Consider the following 18,099-nt stretch of genomic DNA (forward strand, 5'->3'; position numbering starts at 1 on the left):
AGTAGGTTTCTTTTACACACTCGGGCTATATAAAGTCCAGCTAGGACTGGGAACAGAGGCTTGAGGAGCACCTGAGAGGCAGCCTCCAGTCTGGGAGAATGAAACAGTTGCGAACATGAGCAGCAGCGTGTGAAATTGATGCTCTCTGCGGTATGAGCCCCATGTTTGCCTCCCAGCCCAGATGAGGAGCCGTTAGAAATGGAAGACAGGATCAATATCCTCTGATTGTGCTGCTTTCCTTCTCACCCTTGGTTTTAATTTCTTGCACATATCTCTGACCTAGAATGACCAAGGCTCAGGCCCTGGCAGAACCGTGAACGTCTGGCCAGCTTGACTCAGCTACCTGGAAAGAGCAATGGTGATGAGGGCCTTTGTCCTGCTGGCTGTCTTCGCAGAAGCCTCTGCAAGATCTTGCACTCCAAATAAAGCAGGTATGCTCTGGTGCTGCCCCATTTTCCTGGAAAGGACTGTTTCCTGATGCGTATCTTCCCAGAGCTCAAATCTCTGTACTTATATTGTTAGGAAAATGCTGTTATGTAGCCACGTGGTCTTCTCTAGTGACTCAGATGGAAAAGAGTCTGCCTGCAATGTGGGAGACCTGGGTTCAATCCCTGGGTCCAGAAGATCCCCTGGAGAATGAAATGGCAACCCACTCCAGGATTCTTGCCTGGAGAATCCCATGGATGGAGGAGCCTGATGGGCTACAGTCCCTGGGGTGGCAAAGATTCAGACATGACTGAGCGACAGACACACACAGAAGCACTTAAGGACCCCAATGCCCATTCGATTTTTCCTGCAGAGAGTACAAACATATTGGATAAACTTACACTTTTTAAAATCGTGAAAGTGTTAGTTGCTTAGTCGTGTTCAACTCTTTGAGACCCCATGGACTGTAGGCTCCTCTGTCCATGGAATTCTCAAGGCAATAAAATTCTATTGAGTAGCCATTCCCTTCTCCAGGGGATCTTTCCAACCCAGAGATTGAAACCCATGTCTCTCACATTGAGGGTGCTAGATAGATGAATAAATAGACATAAAATCTTGGCCTTTTTTTTTTCCCCTATTTTCCATTTGATTATTGATTTTCTGTGCTGTGCCATAAACTACAATTTCATAGCATTATGCATAAATTGACATTTTAACTTTAATGTGCTCATTTCATAGGATTAAAAAATATGTCTATACATATATATGATACCAGATTGAAATATACATATATTTCCAATTCATCCAATCTGGTTTCAAAAATACGTTCCTTAAAATATGTTCAAGTTTAAACGTGGACCAGTTTTGAATACATGTTAAGAATAGTGCAGATTTTACGCAGAGGTTGCAAAATCTATAAATGGGAAACTTTAGTGACTGATGTTGGGGGGGAACTTTCATCACAGCTCATGAAGAATAGTGGGGAAAATATTTTTAACCAACTGCTTTGCATGCTCAGCTGTAATAGGAGCCCACCATATGTAGATTAATATGATTACCAGATCCGATTTCAAACCTTGTCTCTCATCTTTCCAGATGTCATTCTCGTGTTTTGCTATCCCAAAACAATCATCACCAAAATCCCTGAGTGCCCCTATGGATGGGAAGTGCACCAGCTGGCGCTTGGTGGGCTGTGTTACAATGGGGTCCATGAAGCAGGTTACTACCAATTTGTAATCCCAGATTTGTCACCTAAAAACAAGTCCTACTGTGGAACCCAGTCTGAGGTAAGTCCAAACTACACAGGGAAGAGCTGCTAAAAGGAGGCAAGTGGGCCCATCTGCTGTCCATCCTTAAAAGGATTCAAAATTCACCACTTTCCAATTAAGAGTCAGTCCCGACCCCCAGATTTCCTGAGATGTGAGTGTTATTTAAATACTTCTTTTCTGCCTAGTTTAAGCAACTCTCAGGATTTAAATTTTATTCTTCTAATTTGTTGCCTGAGCAGCTAGACCACCTTCTGTGAGCCAAACAAACTATTGGTTTGGCCAAAAAGTTCATTCAGGGTTTTCTGTAACAGCTTACAGCCAACTCGATGCATTTCCCACCTCCGTGTCACTTGGAGCTCTGAGTATATGCTCATCGCTGCCACTCTTCCTGGGCTGGATAGGTGGGCCATCTTCTACTTAAGATTTTGAAGTGGTGACAAAGTGCATTTGGAAGGCATCTTAAAGGAGAGACCAAAGTATAACAGAGCCCATAATTGGGTCTTGTGAAGTACCTAGGACAGGTCATCAGAATGAAAAGGAACCACACCTCTTGTCAAGTGTCCTTATGGAATGGAGGAGAAATTGGAGACTTCCCAGGCACAGTTCAAGGCCACAACCAGTAGCGATACAATTGTGAAGAAAGGCTAGGTCTAGTATCACTACGGCCTTGACTATAGGAGAGGGTACATCTACTAGGCCTCAGATCCTGGGGCCACATTTGCTTCCTAAAAGCCCCACAGTGATGCAGTGATTCAGTGATCTAGTGGGAAGAATCATGGGCATGATTAACAAAACCATCTCGTTTTTTAATATCCTGGTAAAATGAGCTAGAAATCATCTGTGTGGTCTCAGGCAGATCACTGCTCAAGTGAATATTGGAGATCCCCTTTAACTCTAATATTCGGTGATTTTAAAGTCTAAGAAGTCAGGGGAAAGAATCTCAGAATTAGCGCTTATGATTGGAAGAAGGAAAGACCAAGAACTAGGCAGTTATGTTCTTGAGCTGGGAGATAGGTGAAGGTGTCACATAAGATTACTTGGGCAGGGGAAATCAATAAAAAGTTGATGTTGGGAGATGAGAGATTCTTGAACTAGTTCAGTTTGGTCAGAAGCCTGATAGGTACATGGATTTTTATTTTAAGTGTACCACATTCAACTTAGATTATTTTAAACAATCTTGAACAGACTTAAGAACTCTTTACAAAAATTATCAGCTCACCTATAAACAAGAATGGGTGTTATATCAATGGGAAATATCTATGGCACCCCATGGACTTTCTTCTGAGCCATCGTCCACCATTTTTCCAAGAGCTTTCACTCACACCATGGGGGTAAAGGGCTACCCTAACTGCCTGCTCCCTTTCTCCAGTACAAGCCCCCCATCTACCACTTCTACAGTCACATCGTTTCCAACGACAGCACCGTGATCGTCAAGAACCAGCCTGTGAACTACTCCTTTTCCTGCACCTATCACTCCACCTACTTGGTGAACCAGGCTGCCTTTGACCAGAGGTAAGCTGCTCTGAGAGAGGAGGGCTGGCTGCCTTGCGCATGTTCTGCAGTTCCTGTCAACCAGGCATGTTTCAGCCCTTATGCAAAATTCTCTCCCCTTTACAGAGTGGCCACTGTTCACGTGAAGAACGGGAGCATGGGCACGTTTGAAAGCCAGTTGTCTCTCAACTTCTATACTGTAAGTGGTCTCCAGGTCCCCACTGCTGCCCTGTGGCCTTTACAGGAGATGATGGGATGTTTCCACAGCGTTTCTTCTCCTCTAAGCTGTATATGAAAGCCCATTCTTGAATTGGCATTGAATCATAAGCTTTGGTCTACTGCTAAGCCTCTTTGAAGACCGGATGCAACAGACATTCAGATTCATAGACTGGATGGAAGGAAAGGTGTCACAGAGAAATAAGGTTAATCTTCCCATTTCACAGATGAGAAAATTGAGACAAGAGAAATCTTGTGAGTCACCAAAGGTCAGTAGGCAGTAAAGACAGCCACAGGCTAATTCCTAACCAAGATTAGTTTCCACTACAACCCACTCTAGAGATTTAAATTTAGGATCCAACTCTTGTTAAAACATCGGGCACGGCGTAGTGAGCTTCCTACCTGGGACAGCGGTAAGGGGAAAGTTTAGGGTGGCTGCTGCTGCCTGGCTTTTTGGTCTCCAAAGCCCTTTGCTTAGTGGGTCTCCTCTTTGTCTAATTTCGGCATACTGCCTATGTTGACACTGAAGCTAAAGGCACTCAGAATAAAACACTCCAGAGAAACCAAGTGTGCAATGGCCATTAGCCCAGCTGCCCTCCTTTTACAGAGGTGCTTTGTCTTTTAGGTCCGCAGCTTCCAGTGAGGAGGCAATAGCCCAGCTGGCTAAAGGAAAACACAGGCAGAAACCAGAAATAGAAACCTTTACGTAAAAGATTAGAACTGGAAGATAGCCTTAAAGGCCATCAAGAGCAACCTATTCATTTCATAAAGGAAACAATTATCTTACCTGGAGCTCCACTGACTTTGAACTCTTGGAACTCATTTTACCAGTTCCCTGAAAGTGTAAGTCACTCAGTCATGTCCAACTCTTTGCAACCCCATGGACTGTAGTCATGAAATTCTTCAGACCAGAATACTGGAGTGGGTAGCCTTTCCCTTCCCCAGGGGATCTTCCCAACACAGGGATCGAACCCAGGTTTCCTGCATTGCAGGAGAATTCTTTACCAACTGAGCCACAAGGGGAACCCAGTTCCCAGTTCTCTGGAAGCTATTAATCTGCTGAACTTAGAAGGTGAGACGTAAAAGGGATCCTAGAATAACCTAGTTCATTTTACAGAACAGGATCTAAAACCCAGTGGGAAAATGATCTGCCCAAGACCCCACTAGAGCAGTTCCCAGTCTGGAACAAGGTTTTCTAACACTGGTCTCCAGGGCAGACTTACTAAGTGTCATGACCCCTAACATTTTGTTGTTGTTGTTCAGTTGCACAGTTACGTCTGATTCTTTGTGACCCCATGGACTGCAACACGCCAGGCTTCCCTGTCCTTCACCATCTCCAGGAGTTTGCTCAAACTCATGTCCAGTGAGTTGGTGATGCCATCCAACCATCTCATGCTCTGTCATCCCTCTCCTCCAATCTGACATGCACAGGCCCTTTTCAAGGCCCTGTGTCTAATTTTGTATTCAAAGCTTTAATTCTTTTCTTTCAAGAGGGCTCTCTAAATAAGCTTCAAGGTCCCATACAACCTAGATCTGCCCCAGGCTACACACCACTAGTGATTAAGTCCTGAGAAAAGGAATCCCATACAACCCTTGACCTATATTGGCAGGGGCTTGATGCAATGTGGATCACCAGGGTGATGAAAGGATGGCAAAACCACTGAAGTAACTGAGAAGGGTTCTCCAGGAAGGGAAATAAGTTTTACACATGACAACAGACCCAGGGGACATGTTGATGATGGGTTACCTTTACTACTGAATCCCTGTCCGGAAGTATAGGATTGTTGCTTTAACCAAATAAAACTGTAGATATGACCCCATGAAGATTTTATGACAGGAGGAAATGGAGAGGTGCCATGATTGTCAAAATGCATCATTCACCATCAGTTATGTGGAGCGAAGTTTCAGACGTGAATATCAAACCTTAGATCTTTTTAAAGAAAAAACAAAAATCAGGAAGCATGTTCTCAGCATCACCAGGCCATCCCCTGAGCTAGACAGACTGCTTCCCTGAACTGCTAGAAATGAGTTCTTGCTAAGGCCAACACAACCCTTACCAGACAAATGAACCTTGGCAACAAGGGGGCGCTGAGGTTACAACCGAGATTTTGGTACTGATTAACATTCCCGCAATGGGCTCGGTTTCCTGTGCCTTATCCATGTGGTTGGTATTTTTCTTCTCCTCCCTTCTTCCACTTTCAGAGCATTCTTGTGTGCTTTTGAAGCAACAGCTGCTCCCTGTATAAATTTCCATCAAATTAGCAGAGACAGAGCAGTACCCTGCCTGGGGCAGTGGAATCAGTGCACTGCTAATTGCCCAGGATTCCAAGAGCTCCAAACGCTGGGCTCCAAAACCACCAGTTCTGCTCAGCCTGCTTCCTCTCCTCTCTCCGTCCTCTTCTACTTGTTACTGCGAATGGTTCTATAGTTGGTATTCTTGGTGAAAAGTTTTTTTTAATCTCTCAATCCCAAATAAAGGAAGGTAGCCAACTTGCAGAAGTAGCCTAACATTGAGGTTAAGCAAATAGGCCTTGACATCAGACCACAGGTTGGACGCTTGGTCCCCTATTTACTGTAATATGACCTTGGGCAATTTAGTTAACTCCTCTTGGTCTCCACCTATGAATTTGTTCAATGGGGATAACAGCACTTACCTGAGAGGTTTGTTACAAGGGTTAAATGAAATAATCCTTATGAAACACTTTGCACAGTTCCTGGCACAAATAAGTGTCTGAGGAAGTAGTCATTCTCATAATTGTAAACTTTGGCCTCATTTTTAAAATGTCTATCTATTTGGCTATGTCTAGTTTTAGTTGCAGCATGTAGTTCCCTGACCAGGGATTGAACCCAGGCTCCCTGCATTGGATAATCAGAGTCCCAGCCACTGGATCACCAGAGAGGTCTCCAGACCTCATTTAAACCGGAAACTGAGAGCTCCTGGCTCTAGCATTGTTACTTTTATAGGGTTGAACGTCAATGTCAGAGTGGGATTAGGCTGACTTTTATTCAATCAAAATGGTATAGGCTGTTGCTTTTAGTCAGACAGAAAGAAATGACAAAGCTGGGATGGAACAAATGTAAGAAATAGAGACCAAAATCATAGACTTCCAGAGTCAGAACAAACCTCAGAGGTGATTAATGTAGACCTTCCATCTAATGCCCCAAACCCTCTGCAAGACTGTTGGGGGATGAACTCCCTATCTCTTCCAAGGACGATGACAAATTGGGCCTTCCCATTTTAGGTCAACATGTGAAATCTGATGTCCTGAACTCTGGCCCATTAGTCCCAATTCTCTCCTCTGAAATGATACTGCTTTCCCAAACGAAATATCATCCCACTCTTGGTGGTCCGTTCATCATCTTATTCACTCTACGCTGGGTTAATGCTCCTACTAAAAGGTGGAGCCCAGAATTTGCCAAAACAAATTGCCTAGGTATTAAAGGGTGATGCTCTTTGGACATAGGTCCCTAATTTTCATGTTATTAAGAAAGTAAGGGGGACACACTGAGCATTGCCTTCTGTCAGGTGAGAAGCAGAGAAACTGACCATCAAAGGTGTTTCTTCTCAGAAATTGAATTAAGGGTGAAGATTGTGTTTGACACTTTGTAACAATCAGGAGGGTTCCTCTGCAAGTGGAGGCATTCCAGTATTCCAATTCCTGGTTCCTAGGAGATGGGGGCCAGGAGAAGTACCTCTGGCTACATTAGTGATGGTATTATCATCCTCCGGTAGATCCTACATTTGGAAACAGTCCCTTGAAATAAATCTCAGAAAATAATAAGGAACATTAGAAGCCATTATCTTCTGCCACTTCAACTTGCACATTAAGCTGATCACTTATATTTTAAAATGTTATTGGTTAATCATTACAAACATTTAACTGGTGCAGGGGGCTGAGAGAAGGGAAGAAAAATAATTGACTTCTGGGTGACCAAGTCAGGAGGCCCTGGCCGGACCTGCGATTGATAAGATAATGTAAGAGACCCTAGAAGATGATTCCGAACCCTCTTGTCAATTCCCTGAATTTGACCCTTAGGGAGTTAAGGTCTATTTTATCTAGATGTCCTTGCTGTCATTGTTTACCTATTGCAGTTCCGTGAATATCTAAGTTCATGAAACTCAATTTTTTCATTAGTATCCTGGTCTAAGCTTTATGCTCCTATTGCATATAGCCACCATCATAGAAACATTTCTGCAAGGCAGACGAAGGCAAAAGGTATTCCCATTGTGCAGATGGGAATACTAAGGATCAAAAGGCTGGCTTGCCTGTGTGACTCCCAAGTTAGTGGTGGGAACTAGGATTAATCCAGGATACTTGTCTTGATTCCCCTGTACTTGAATCATGGCAATGAGTCCCAATTGTCCTTGAATTGAAGCCATAGTCTCCTGGATCCACCCTACAGTCTAACTTCCTCTCCTGCCCTCCTCACTCCCTGCCTCTCCCCACCTCCCCTTTACTCACTTGCGTTCCAGCAGACTGGCCACCCTGAGGTCCTACTTGGCACCGTCTCCCCCTAGGGCCTTTTCCTGCATGGTCTGATGCCTACCTGGCATCTCCTCCCTCCAGTCTTGATTCAAATGTTACTTCCTCAAGGAAGCCTCCCAACGACTGTATTTCAAATTAAAACCTGTCCCCTCCTTGCACTCCCAATCCACCTTACCCTGGTCTACTTTTTTTTCCATAGTTTTTCTATACAGAATACTATAGTCTATGCTAGCCATATAATTCATTTAATCTACTGTCTGCTGTCCAACTCCCTGGCTAGAATGTCAGGTGGCTGGAGACAGTGATCTCTACTTGCTCACTGATAAATCTCAACAGACAGGACAGCATGACTTAGAGACTCTCTCAACATAGAGGGCAGTTCCTGACACATAGCAGGTGATCAGAAAGTTGTTTCTGCTGTTAATGTTAACTGCACTGGGAATCAAAGTAAAAACTTTCCAATCCAAGCTGGAATCTGCTCAAGGAAATCCAGCGTTGCTGGATTCCACTCTTTTTCCATCAAGCAAGTCTTGCTCCTCATCGGCATAGATGCGACATACAGTATGTGTCTCACTGTAACCAGCAAACCCAGTTATATGATGTCCTCCTCCATGCTTAGATGGCACCAGGGTCCTAGGAGGTGCCACTTCTCTGGCCCTCGAGGGTCTCACTGTGTGCGTCTCTGGGTTGATCCCCACCCCCCACCCCGTCCTGATGTATCTGCTCCTGTCAGACCAGACTACTCAGCCTGACATATCATAATGCCCAGTGTCAATTTCCTTCCAAAGAATGCCAAGTTCTCCACTAAGAAAGAAGCACCTTTTATCCTGGAGACATCCGAAATCGGTTCAGATCTGTTTGCAGGAGTAGAAGCCAAAGGGTTAAGCATTAGGTAAGTGTGTATTCTTATTGTCTGTATGTGTAAATACAAAGATGAGAAAAAAATACCAGACCAGAGGCTTTTTAATCACCCAGCGTTTCTAGACATATAATTCTCAGGCTTCAAGTGAGATGTGTTTTGTTTCGTTTTCAGGTTTAAAGTGGTTTTGAACAGCTGTTGGGCCACACCCTCGGCTGATTTCATGTATCCTTTGCAGTGGCAGCTGATCAACAAGGGGTAGGTACGGTTCTCTGGAACACAAGCCTGAGTGGTGGGACCAGGTGATCCGGGGCGACTCTGCCTCGGGACGGCTTAGGAGGAAGAGATGGAGCCTGTTGGGGCCACATTAGTGACTTCCTCTGTGTTTCCAGACTGAGTAATGATACCAGGAAAAGCTTACACAGTGCTTTCTAGGTACCAGATACTATCCCTAGAGCTTTATCATGTACTAACTCACTTCCCTGACAACAGGTGAGTATGATTACTATCATCTCCTCTTTCCAGATGAGGAAACTGAGGCATAGGAGGGGTTAAGTAATGTCACATAATTAGTGTATGTGTGCGTTTATGGGGGAATAGGCACGTTGGGTTCAAATCCAGTCCATCTGACATCAGAACCCAGATGAGGACTAAATTAGATGCCCATGTAAAAAGTTTAGCGTAGAGTACCGGGTTGGTATCCAATCAGTTTTAATATCATTGTCTTTATTGACTAATGATTCCATGGGTAATTCTTAACATTTGGAGTAGAGGACTAAAGTATTGCAATTACAGCATAGGAAAATGATTCTAGAAATCATACATAGATGGTTTAGAAACAGTACCCAAGAGGCGTAAAGACCAGCTTAGAGGCTGTGGCAGCTCTAGAGCCCAAGGTGATAACACCTGAATCAACATTGTAGCGGAGTGAATGAAAAGAACGTCATCCAACGCCATCCGAGCGGGGAGAAGCAGTAAAAATTTAGCGACCGATCAGATATAGTAGAGGGAAGGACAGGGCACAGCCTCTGAAGAACACGTGACAAAGGATGCTTTCTACTGTTGACGGTGGATTGTGAAGATGAGGAATAGTGTGTAAGCTCCCAGGGAAGAGGGCTTCTGGGTAAGGGAGTCTGGATTCTCCTTGAGTTCATGATGACATGCTGACCCCGAGATGACAATTGTCTAGAAACCCTTAGAGTTGTAACTTTGGAAAACAAAAGAGATGCAGGCATTGTCCACACAATGCACAGTAAACTCAGAAGAGGCCATTCCCCACACCAAAGCAGACAATTACACTGAAACTCATCAGGGCTAAGCAAAAATACAGGGACCAGGGACAAAGATGATGGGATAACAAAGATAAAGCCACTTTGGATCTTTATCTATATTTATTTAAGAAGCATTCATACAGCCCTTGGGCTTCCCTTGAGGCTCAGCTGGTAAAGAGAAGAAAGAAAGAAAGTTGCTCAGTCCTGTCCTACTGTTTGCGACCCCATGGACTGTAGCCTACCAGGGTCTTCCGTCCATGGGATTTTCCAGGCAAGAATACTGGAGTGGATTGCCATTTCCTTGTCCAGGGGATCTCCCCGACCCAGGGATCAAACCCAGGTCTCCCACATTGTAGCCAGACGCTTTACCATCTGAGCCACCAGGGAAGTCCATGCTAGAGACCTAGGTTTGATCCCTGGGTTGGGAAGACCTGCTGGAGAAGGGAAAGGCTACCCACTGCAGTATTCTGGCCTGGAGAAATCCATGGACTGTATAGTCCATGGGGTTGCAAAGAGCTGAACACGACTGAGTGATTTTCACTTGATATAGCTCTTACAACATACCAGACACTGCTCTAGATGGGTATTTTACAAATACTTTTTTCAATTTCATTAAAATTCCTATAAAGTAGGTAGTATAATAATCACTATTTTATAGATGAGGAAACTGAGGAACAGGCAGATTCAAATTCCACAAGTCTAAGCTAGTCAAGGGATGATGATCTGAGCAGCATTATGGACAGAGGAGCCTGGCAGGCTACAGTCCATGGGGTCGCACAGAGTAGAACATGACTGAGTACACGTGTGCACATGCACACACACATCACCTTAGAACACCAGGTAGGACAGGTCAGTAAGGGCCACATGCAAGCCACCTATCTTCCTGCAGGGATGACAGCTCAGTTTGGGTCCTTATTTCATATGTTATTGAATGAGCCATTTAGGTTTTGTTGTTGTTGGTACAAATCCAATGACTTCAGAGAGATTCTAAAATAAATTATTGACCTATAGGGACCTTGAAATTACCAATAGGCATTGGGAACCCTCTCTCAAACAATAGCCACACAAGGGCAAAGTCTTCTGGCACATCATGGGATTGTCTCCTTAGATAGTTCTGGTACTCTTGCTCACTTAGCAGATGTGTGATATGACAGAAAAGGAAATGCTTGTGACTTTGGGGTAGTCTCTACAAGTGGGCCTCAAACTCTAGTGCGCCCAGGATTTCCTTCGGGTGCCTGCTGCTCATGCAGACACATCGCAAACCTACAACTTCAGAAGATCCCGAGGTGAACCCTGGGAATCTGCATTTAAGTGCTGCTAAATCAGAGAAGCCCTGATATAGTTGCAAACTCTGCCTAGCTGAAACGGCCCCTTGAAGTTGGAGTTACATGCACAAAGACCAGTGCCAAAGGGAAGAATTAGAAAGTCCACTCCATAACCTCCCACAAGCTTTTGGTTCACACCAGGCCCTTTGGGAGGAAAGCCCAGTTTTCAAGATGCCTGGAGAGATTGGAATAAATAGGTTGTCAGGAATTTTGACCTCAGCTGGGGAAAGGAGACTCCTGTGATGACGGTATACAAGCCTCCCTCTGGACGTTCTACAATCCTGAGCTACCTGTCACGGACAGGCAAATGCCACAGTCAGCACCAAGAGACAGAAGTGCCAAGGCATCTAGGCCTGCCTGTGGCTTACCTCCTGCCTGCCGCCAACAAAGCTCTGCTTACATTGTTTTCCACTGGCTGACACCAGGCCTTGGACACTCCAGCAGCAAGGATCTATTTTAAGCACTTGGTCTTGAATTCGTACAAGGATCTCGGGTTTAAAGACCGAATGATCCTTCAAGAGTCTTGTTTCACAGCTCGGAAAATGCCCCCAGCTCTGTCACCGCTCAGAGGCCTCCACCAACAGAACCCCACTTCCAGCCTTGGTCAGATAAAATGTGCAGTGTTCATGCCTCATTTCACTCAGTGACTCTCAGAGTTAACATCCCTTCTGTCCTACCTCTAATTTGGCTCCTAAAGTCTGATTCTGATAGAGGCGGCAGGGGAGGGTCCACCATGAAGGTTCCCTGGGGTGGTTGCTCTGCTCTCTGTTGTATGTCTTGAGTTGGAACGAAAGTAGAGTCAGAGGGACACGCCAGGAGAGGCATGAACTTTGGGGTCCAAGCAGGGCTGCTCCCTGGTCTTGAGCTTTTGAACCCATAGACCTTTGTTCCACAGAGGACAGATCCTGTTCCTTACCATCACCTGTACACAAGTCCCCACACTCTGTGGCCCCTGTATATTCCCAAGAAACAGTGTCTCTTCCAAACACCTGCCTGAATGTCTGGCACTTATGTAGAGAATCCATATGTGCTGAGCAAATGAAAAATTACTGTGCTTAAACCAGGGTTTCCCAGTCTCAGCACCATGGACTCTTTGGGCCGGATCAGTCTTTGTTGTGAGATCTGTCTTGTGCCCTCCAAGACATTCTGTAGCATCCCTGATGTCTACCCTTTAGACGCCAGGAGCTTTCCCCTGTCCCCCAAGTCATGACAACTACATGCCAAATGGCCTCCAGGTGAAAACAATGGGTTTCAACCCATGTCCATCTATGTTATCATTTTCTTTTTCTTTTACTGCAATGTACTTTTGGAATTTTGAAACTTCCCAATAGTACATTCTCCTTACAGAGAATTTAGCACACACAAAAAAACTGTCCATAATAGCCAGGGTTAACATTTAGGTAGTATCCTTCACGCCATTTTTTCTGTGTGCATATTAAAAATATCACTTTTTTGCCAAAGTAGTCATGTATAATAGAATGGACATAAAACTTCAGTAATATAAATTCAAATTCCCAGTGGCAAAACCTCACAATACACACACAACAGTGTGTTGGGTGTGACCTGGGCAGAGGTTGCTGTGCCAGCAGAGTGGGAAACGCTGCTCCTAGCACCACCATCTCTATTTTGGACGCATGCTGAGAGTCTGGACACACTCCAGTCCGCCAAGGACACTGTCTTGGGGGTTTCACTTTTTTGGGACAGAGACGTGGTGACTTACCAGATGTGTGTCTTCTCAAAAGTTGTTTCGCCCTGGCTGTACTCTGTCTGTAGAATAGGGATGACCACAGCCATCTCATAGCTCCCCAAAGAGACCCCAGAGAAACGAAGATAAGTGAGATGACACCAGTCAAAGTGCTTCCAAAGGATAGCGTGCTCCCAGAGGAGGCTACGCACGGCTTTGCCCCAGACACTCTTGCTGGAGTCACGAGGTGACCTTGTCTCCCCCGCTTCCCTCCCTCTACCCCGTGTGCTGCAGCTGCCCCACGGATGAAACCGTCCTTGTGCATGAGAACGGGAAAGACCACAGGGCAACCTTCCAATTCAATGCCTTCCGGTTCCAGAACATCCCCAAACTGTCTAAGGTGTGGTTACACTGCGAGACGTTCATCTGTGACAGTGAGAAGCTCTCCTGCCCCGTGGTGAGCCACCCCTCCCTGGAACGAGAGTGTTCCCTGAGCCTGGGTGTGGCGGGGGAAGCAGTATTTGAGAAGCTGTACTTTTTTTCAGCTGGGAAATTATCACTAGACCCTGTAGGTGTGTGCTGAGGACATTCTGGAGGAAAGGATGCTGAGGGTGGGAGCAGATGTCCCAGGCGGTTCTGCCCGCCACCAACAAGCTACACGGTCTGGCCCATGTTACTTAACCCCTGAGCCTGGTTTTCCCATCTTTAAAGATAGAGCCATGATGAGTAATGGCGGCCCTTCTCTTCAGAGAGCAGTGTTAGGGAAAATGAAAGCAATAACAGACATGGAAATGCTTTGGAAAAGTTAAAAGGATAAGGGAAATTCAAAATCCAGGTGATAGCAGTAAGCTCTGGGTGGAAGGCAAAGGTGCTTTTAGCTCTTGACTTACCAGCCTGAGGGTCCATCTCTAGGACCTGTGATAGACCAGAGAGATGCTGTAGGAATTCCCACGTGAGATCATAGTTGTTCTGATCACCTGAGAGAAAGGGCCCAGCTTCCCAGACACGTTTAGTGCACCTCACGCAGGGCGGTCAGTTTCCCTTCTGCTTTTCCCCCAAGAAGTTGCTGAAGATCAAACAACATGCAGAGAGAATTCAGGTGGGAGACAGTTTTCCACTGGGACCCAATGTGAAGCTGGGCCTTAGAGCAGTGGTTCCAAAGTGTGGTCCATGCAGCCTCAGCATCACTTGGGAACTTGTTAGGTGAGGATGCAAATTCTCAGCCCCTACCCCAGATCCACCTGATTCAGACACTCTGGGTGGGCCCAGCCACCTGTGCTTTAGCAAGCTCTTCGGGTAATTCTGAGGCATGCTCCGGCTGGAAAACCACTGCCTTAAAGACCTCAAAGTGCTTAATTCCAAACTGTTGCCTCCTCCAGTCTCTTTGGACCAGAGACCTTGGTGAGGAGGGACACAGTATTTCTGAAGAGGGTACCTGCTCACCTGTAGTAACCAACAGAAATAAGATGATAATCTCTATTTCTGTTGATCCCTATTTGGCCAGACAGTAGTCAATTATGCACAAACAGATAAAGGGAAGGCAGTAGAGAAACATTTAACTGTTCCTGGAAGGATAATCCTGGAAGGGTAATTGGTATTACCCTTAAAAAATGAAAATGAACCGGAACACATTTTGCAGGTGTCCACATTTCAAACCACTCTGACAACAGTAACTATGGACAGAAGTCTTACTTCTCATCAAAAGAAACAGGGTCAGTTCCCTCCCAAATGCTATGTGGATTTGTTCCAGCTTGAAGAGTTCATAATGGAAAGATTTATTCCTTTTTGTCAAGTCAGAGAAGGGATGAGATACATCTCTCACTTGGTTATAAAAGTATAAGGGAACTAGTATCTGAGGTCTGGGGGATTTTGACTCCATCAAGCTTGTGACTTTTGAAAAAAAAATCTCTTTTCTCTCCTGTGTTTGTCTCTGATCCCACCTCCGCCCTCCCCTTCTCTCGCCTTTGCTTCTGCTGTGTCTCCAGACTTGTGACAAGCGGAAACGCCTCCTCCGGGACCAGACTGGAGGCGTGCTGGTGGTGGAGCTCTCCCTCCGTAGTAAGCTTCTCTGTTTTCCAAACGGTTGCCTTCATGTCGGGCTATGTCCACAGGCACGGCCAGTTTGAGCATTTTCACTGAATTGCCAAACCAGTTGTGCCTGTAGACACAACCTTTACCCGCAACGAGTCTCCCCACCTGGGGACGGTGGGGAAGTTTGTTAATTACCCTAAAAAGTTGGGCCTTTGGCTGCAATTCCAATGCCCCTCAGGGACTAGGAAGTGCTGAACTTCCAGACATGGTGTGCAGGCAATAATAACAGAAAACGAAGCTACTAGGGCATCCAGGGAGAAGACGATGGCAGGCCACTCCAGTACACTTGCCTGGAAAATCCTATGGATAGAGGAGCCTGGTGGGCTGCAGTCCACGGGGCTGCAAAGAGTCGGACACGACTGAGCAACTTCACTTTCACTTTTCACTTTCATGCATTGGAGAAGGAAGCGGCAACCCACTCCAGTGTTCTTGCCTGGAGAATCCCAGGGACGGGGCAGCCTGGTGGGCTGCCGTCTATGGGGTCGCACAGAGTCGGACACAACTGAAGTGACTTAGCAGCAGCAGGGCATCCAGGGCAATTCAACAAACCAGTAAAGGAGCGAGCTTGGCCTGGGTTGGTGCTGGGGTTTCAGAAATAAAGGAGCCCCGTATGGGTCTCATCTTCTAGAATGTACCATCCAGCAAAGAGAGAGAGACGCTAAATGCTAAGGGAGAGGGAGACGTCTGTCCATCGTGCTGGGGGAGGCAGGGTCCCTGGGGACGGCCAGGTGGGCAACTCACCCTAGTCAGGCTTGAGGAAGACCTCTGTGGGTTGTCTTGAAGTCAGGCCCTCAAGGGGGCTGTGACATCAAGGGTGGGCAAGCCTGTGGCAAGGCTGGCGTCACCAAACTTTGGCCAGGAACCCAAACCCAGTCACTGCCTGATTTTGTATGATCTGCAAGCTGAGGATGGTTTTTCCTTTTTATGTGGTTGAAAAAAATCAAAACAGTATTTCATAACACTCAAAAATTATATGAAATTCAAATGTAAGTGTTTCTACAGAAAGTTTTACTGGAACATAGCCACACTGGTTCATTTAGGGGTTGTCACCCCTCGCTTTCAACCACCTCAAGTGGCTGCAATAGATACCATGTGGTCTGTGAAACTGAAAATATTTATTATCATCTGCTCTTTCCAGAAAGTTTACCAAGCCCTGCTATAGAAAGCTGAAAAAAGAATGGTGAGATGAAGCCTTGTCAAGCCTGCTAGAAATTTTGTCCTAAAGGCAATGGGGAGTCGGTTGGTTTAATCAGGGGGAAATCAGTCAGGTTTGTGTTTTGGGAACACAGCTGCTCCCTTTGTGATTTTTTTTTTTTTCCCTTTGTGATATTATCTTAAAGCTTCTGCATTTTCTCTTTACTCACTACAGGCAGGGGATCCTCTGGTCTCTATAGCTTCTCAGGTAAGGAAAAGAGCTCCATGCAATGTTTTTAACAGGCAGATGTGTGTTTCAAAGGGGCTTCCCAGGTGGTGCTGGTGGTAGAGAACCCACCTACCAATGCAGGGTTCGATCCCTGGGTCAGAAAGATCCCCTGGAGGAGGGCACGACAACCACTCCAGTAACCTTGCCTGGACAGAGGAGCCTGGCAGGGGATAGTCCATAGAGTTGCAAAGAGTCAGACATGACCAAAGTGACTTAGCATGCACATGTGGTTTTTTAATTTATTTTTATTGAAGGATAATTGCTTTACAGAATTTTGCTGTTTTCTGTCAAACCTCAACATGAATCAGCCATAAGTGTACATACATCCCCTCGCTTTTGAACCTCCCTCCCATCTCCCTCCCCATCCCACCCCTCTAGGTTGATAGAGTTCCCGTTTGAATTTCCTGACCCATACAGCAAATTCCTCTTGTGTTCTAAAAGAAGCTTACCTTTGGTCCCTTAAGAATTAAAAGGTATACTTTAAAGCACACCCTTATGATGTGGAGGGGGACTGGAAGTAGTGGTCTCTCTCCAGCCAGCCCCTGAGCTCGGAAGGGAGGGAGGAGCTGGGGGCAAGTTGGATGAAGCAGAACGGGACCCCTACCCCCAGGCCCACCAAGTCTAAGCACAGACATCACCAGGTGGCTTCCTGGGGGTTTCTGCATTTGGAGAGCTTGAGTTTTCAATGATCTGTTCATTCAACAAATATTTCTAGTCCCTTTTGTGACCCTCCCGTCATGAACTGGGTGACCTTGAGCCATGACCTCACCCGTGCATCCCCCAGTTTCCTCTCTGAAGCTGGGTTAATAATTGCCCGTCTCATACACAGAAGTTGTTGTGTGGATTAACTATCACAGCCAAGAGCCCTAAGCAATGCTCAGCGTGCAGCAAGCATCCAGTAAATATCAACCCTAAGTACTGACTCTGTACCAGGCACTCTTCTAGGTGGTGCGACTATCACAGTGAACAAAGCAAGCAGGGCTCCTGCCCTTCCTAATACGTGTGAAGTGGGGCGGGTGGGAGCTGAATAGTGATTTAGACAGCAGCCTGAGAAGCCTCTTAGAGGAATAAGGTCTCGTCAAACAATGAGAAGGAGGTAGCTATGCGAGAAGATGGGCAAGACAGTTCTATTTATTCATAAACTCACAGATGTAGGCTTTGCTCTCATAATTACATGAAATTGTGCAAATCAATTCTTTATGATACCCGGATTCTCATTCTTAAAGGAAGTTCTACAGCTAATGCCATACAGTGAAAAGGACCATCATTAAGTTCAGGTTCCCATTTGTCAGAGTTCCATATCCTGAGCTTATCTGTTGGGTTCTTTGCACTGATGAAGGTGAGCTATGGAAACCCTGGAGGATGAAACAATCTGACTATGTATACAGCGTGCAGAGTTTTATGAAAACCCAGCACCCTTGAGTGGACCCTTTGATGCTGACTCTCTTGCTGAGTTCTCCTTGCTCTTTGTCGAACTGTTTCTCTCTCCTTTCCTGTCTGGTCCACAGATGTGCTCTATCACCTCATCGTGATGCTGGGGGTTTGCGCTGTGTTATAA

At 45.7% G+C, this 18,099-nt stretch overlaps 1 protein-coding gene across 1 annotated transcript; it reads left to right on the forward strand.

The window, feature by feature from the left end:
• Positions 1–355: 355 nt before the first annotated feature.
• TECTB (tectorin beta) lies at positions 356–18,099 on the forward strand. The gene is made up of 10 exons (XM_068961732.1): positions 356–431; positions 1,522–1,712; positions 3,064–3,206; positions 3,312–3,384; positions 8,677–8,780; positions 8,922–9,005; positions 13,322–13,484; positions 15,013–15,085; positions 16,488–16,520; positions 18,050–18,099. The coding sequence occupies exons 1-10, from the start codon at positions 356–358 to the stop codon at positions 18,097–18,099; spliced, it is 990 nt and encodes a 329-aa protein (XP_068817833.1).

Source organism: Capricornis sumatraensis, chromosome 23, assembly GCF_032405125.1.
Source record: "Capricornis sumatraensis isolate serow.1 chromosome 23, serow.2, whole genome shotgun sequence".
NCBI classification, from domain to species: Eukaryota; Metazoa; Chordata; class Mammalia; order Artiodactyla; family Bovidae; genus Capricornis; species Capricornis sumatraensis.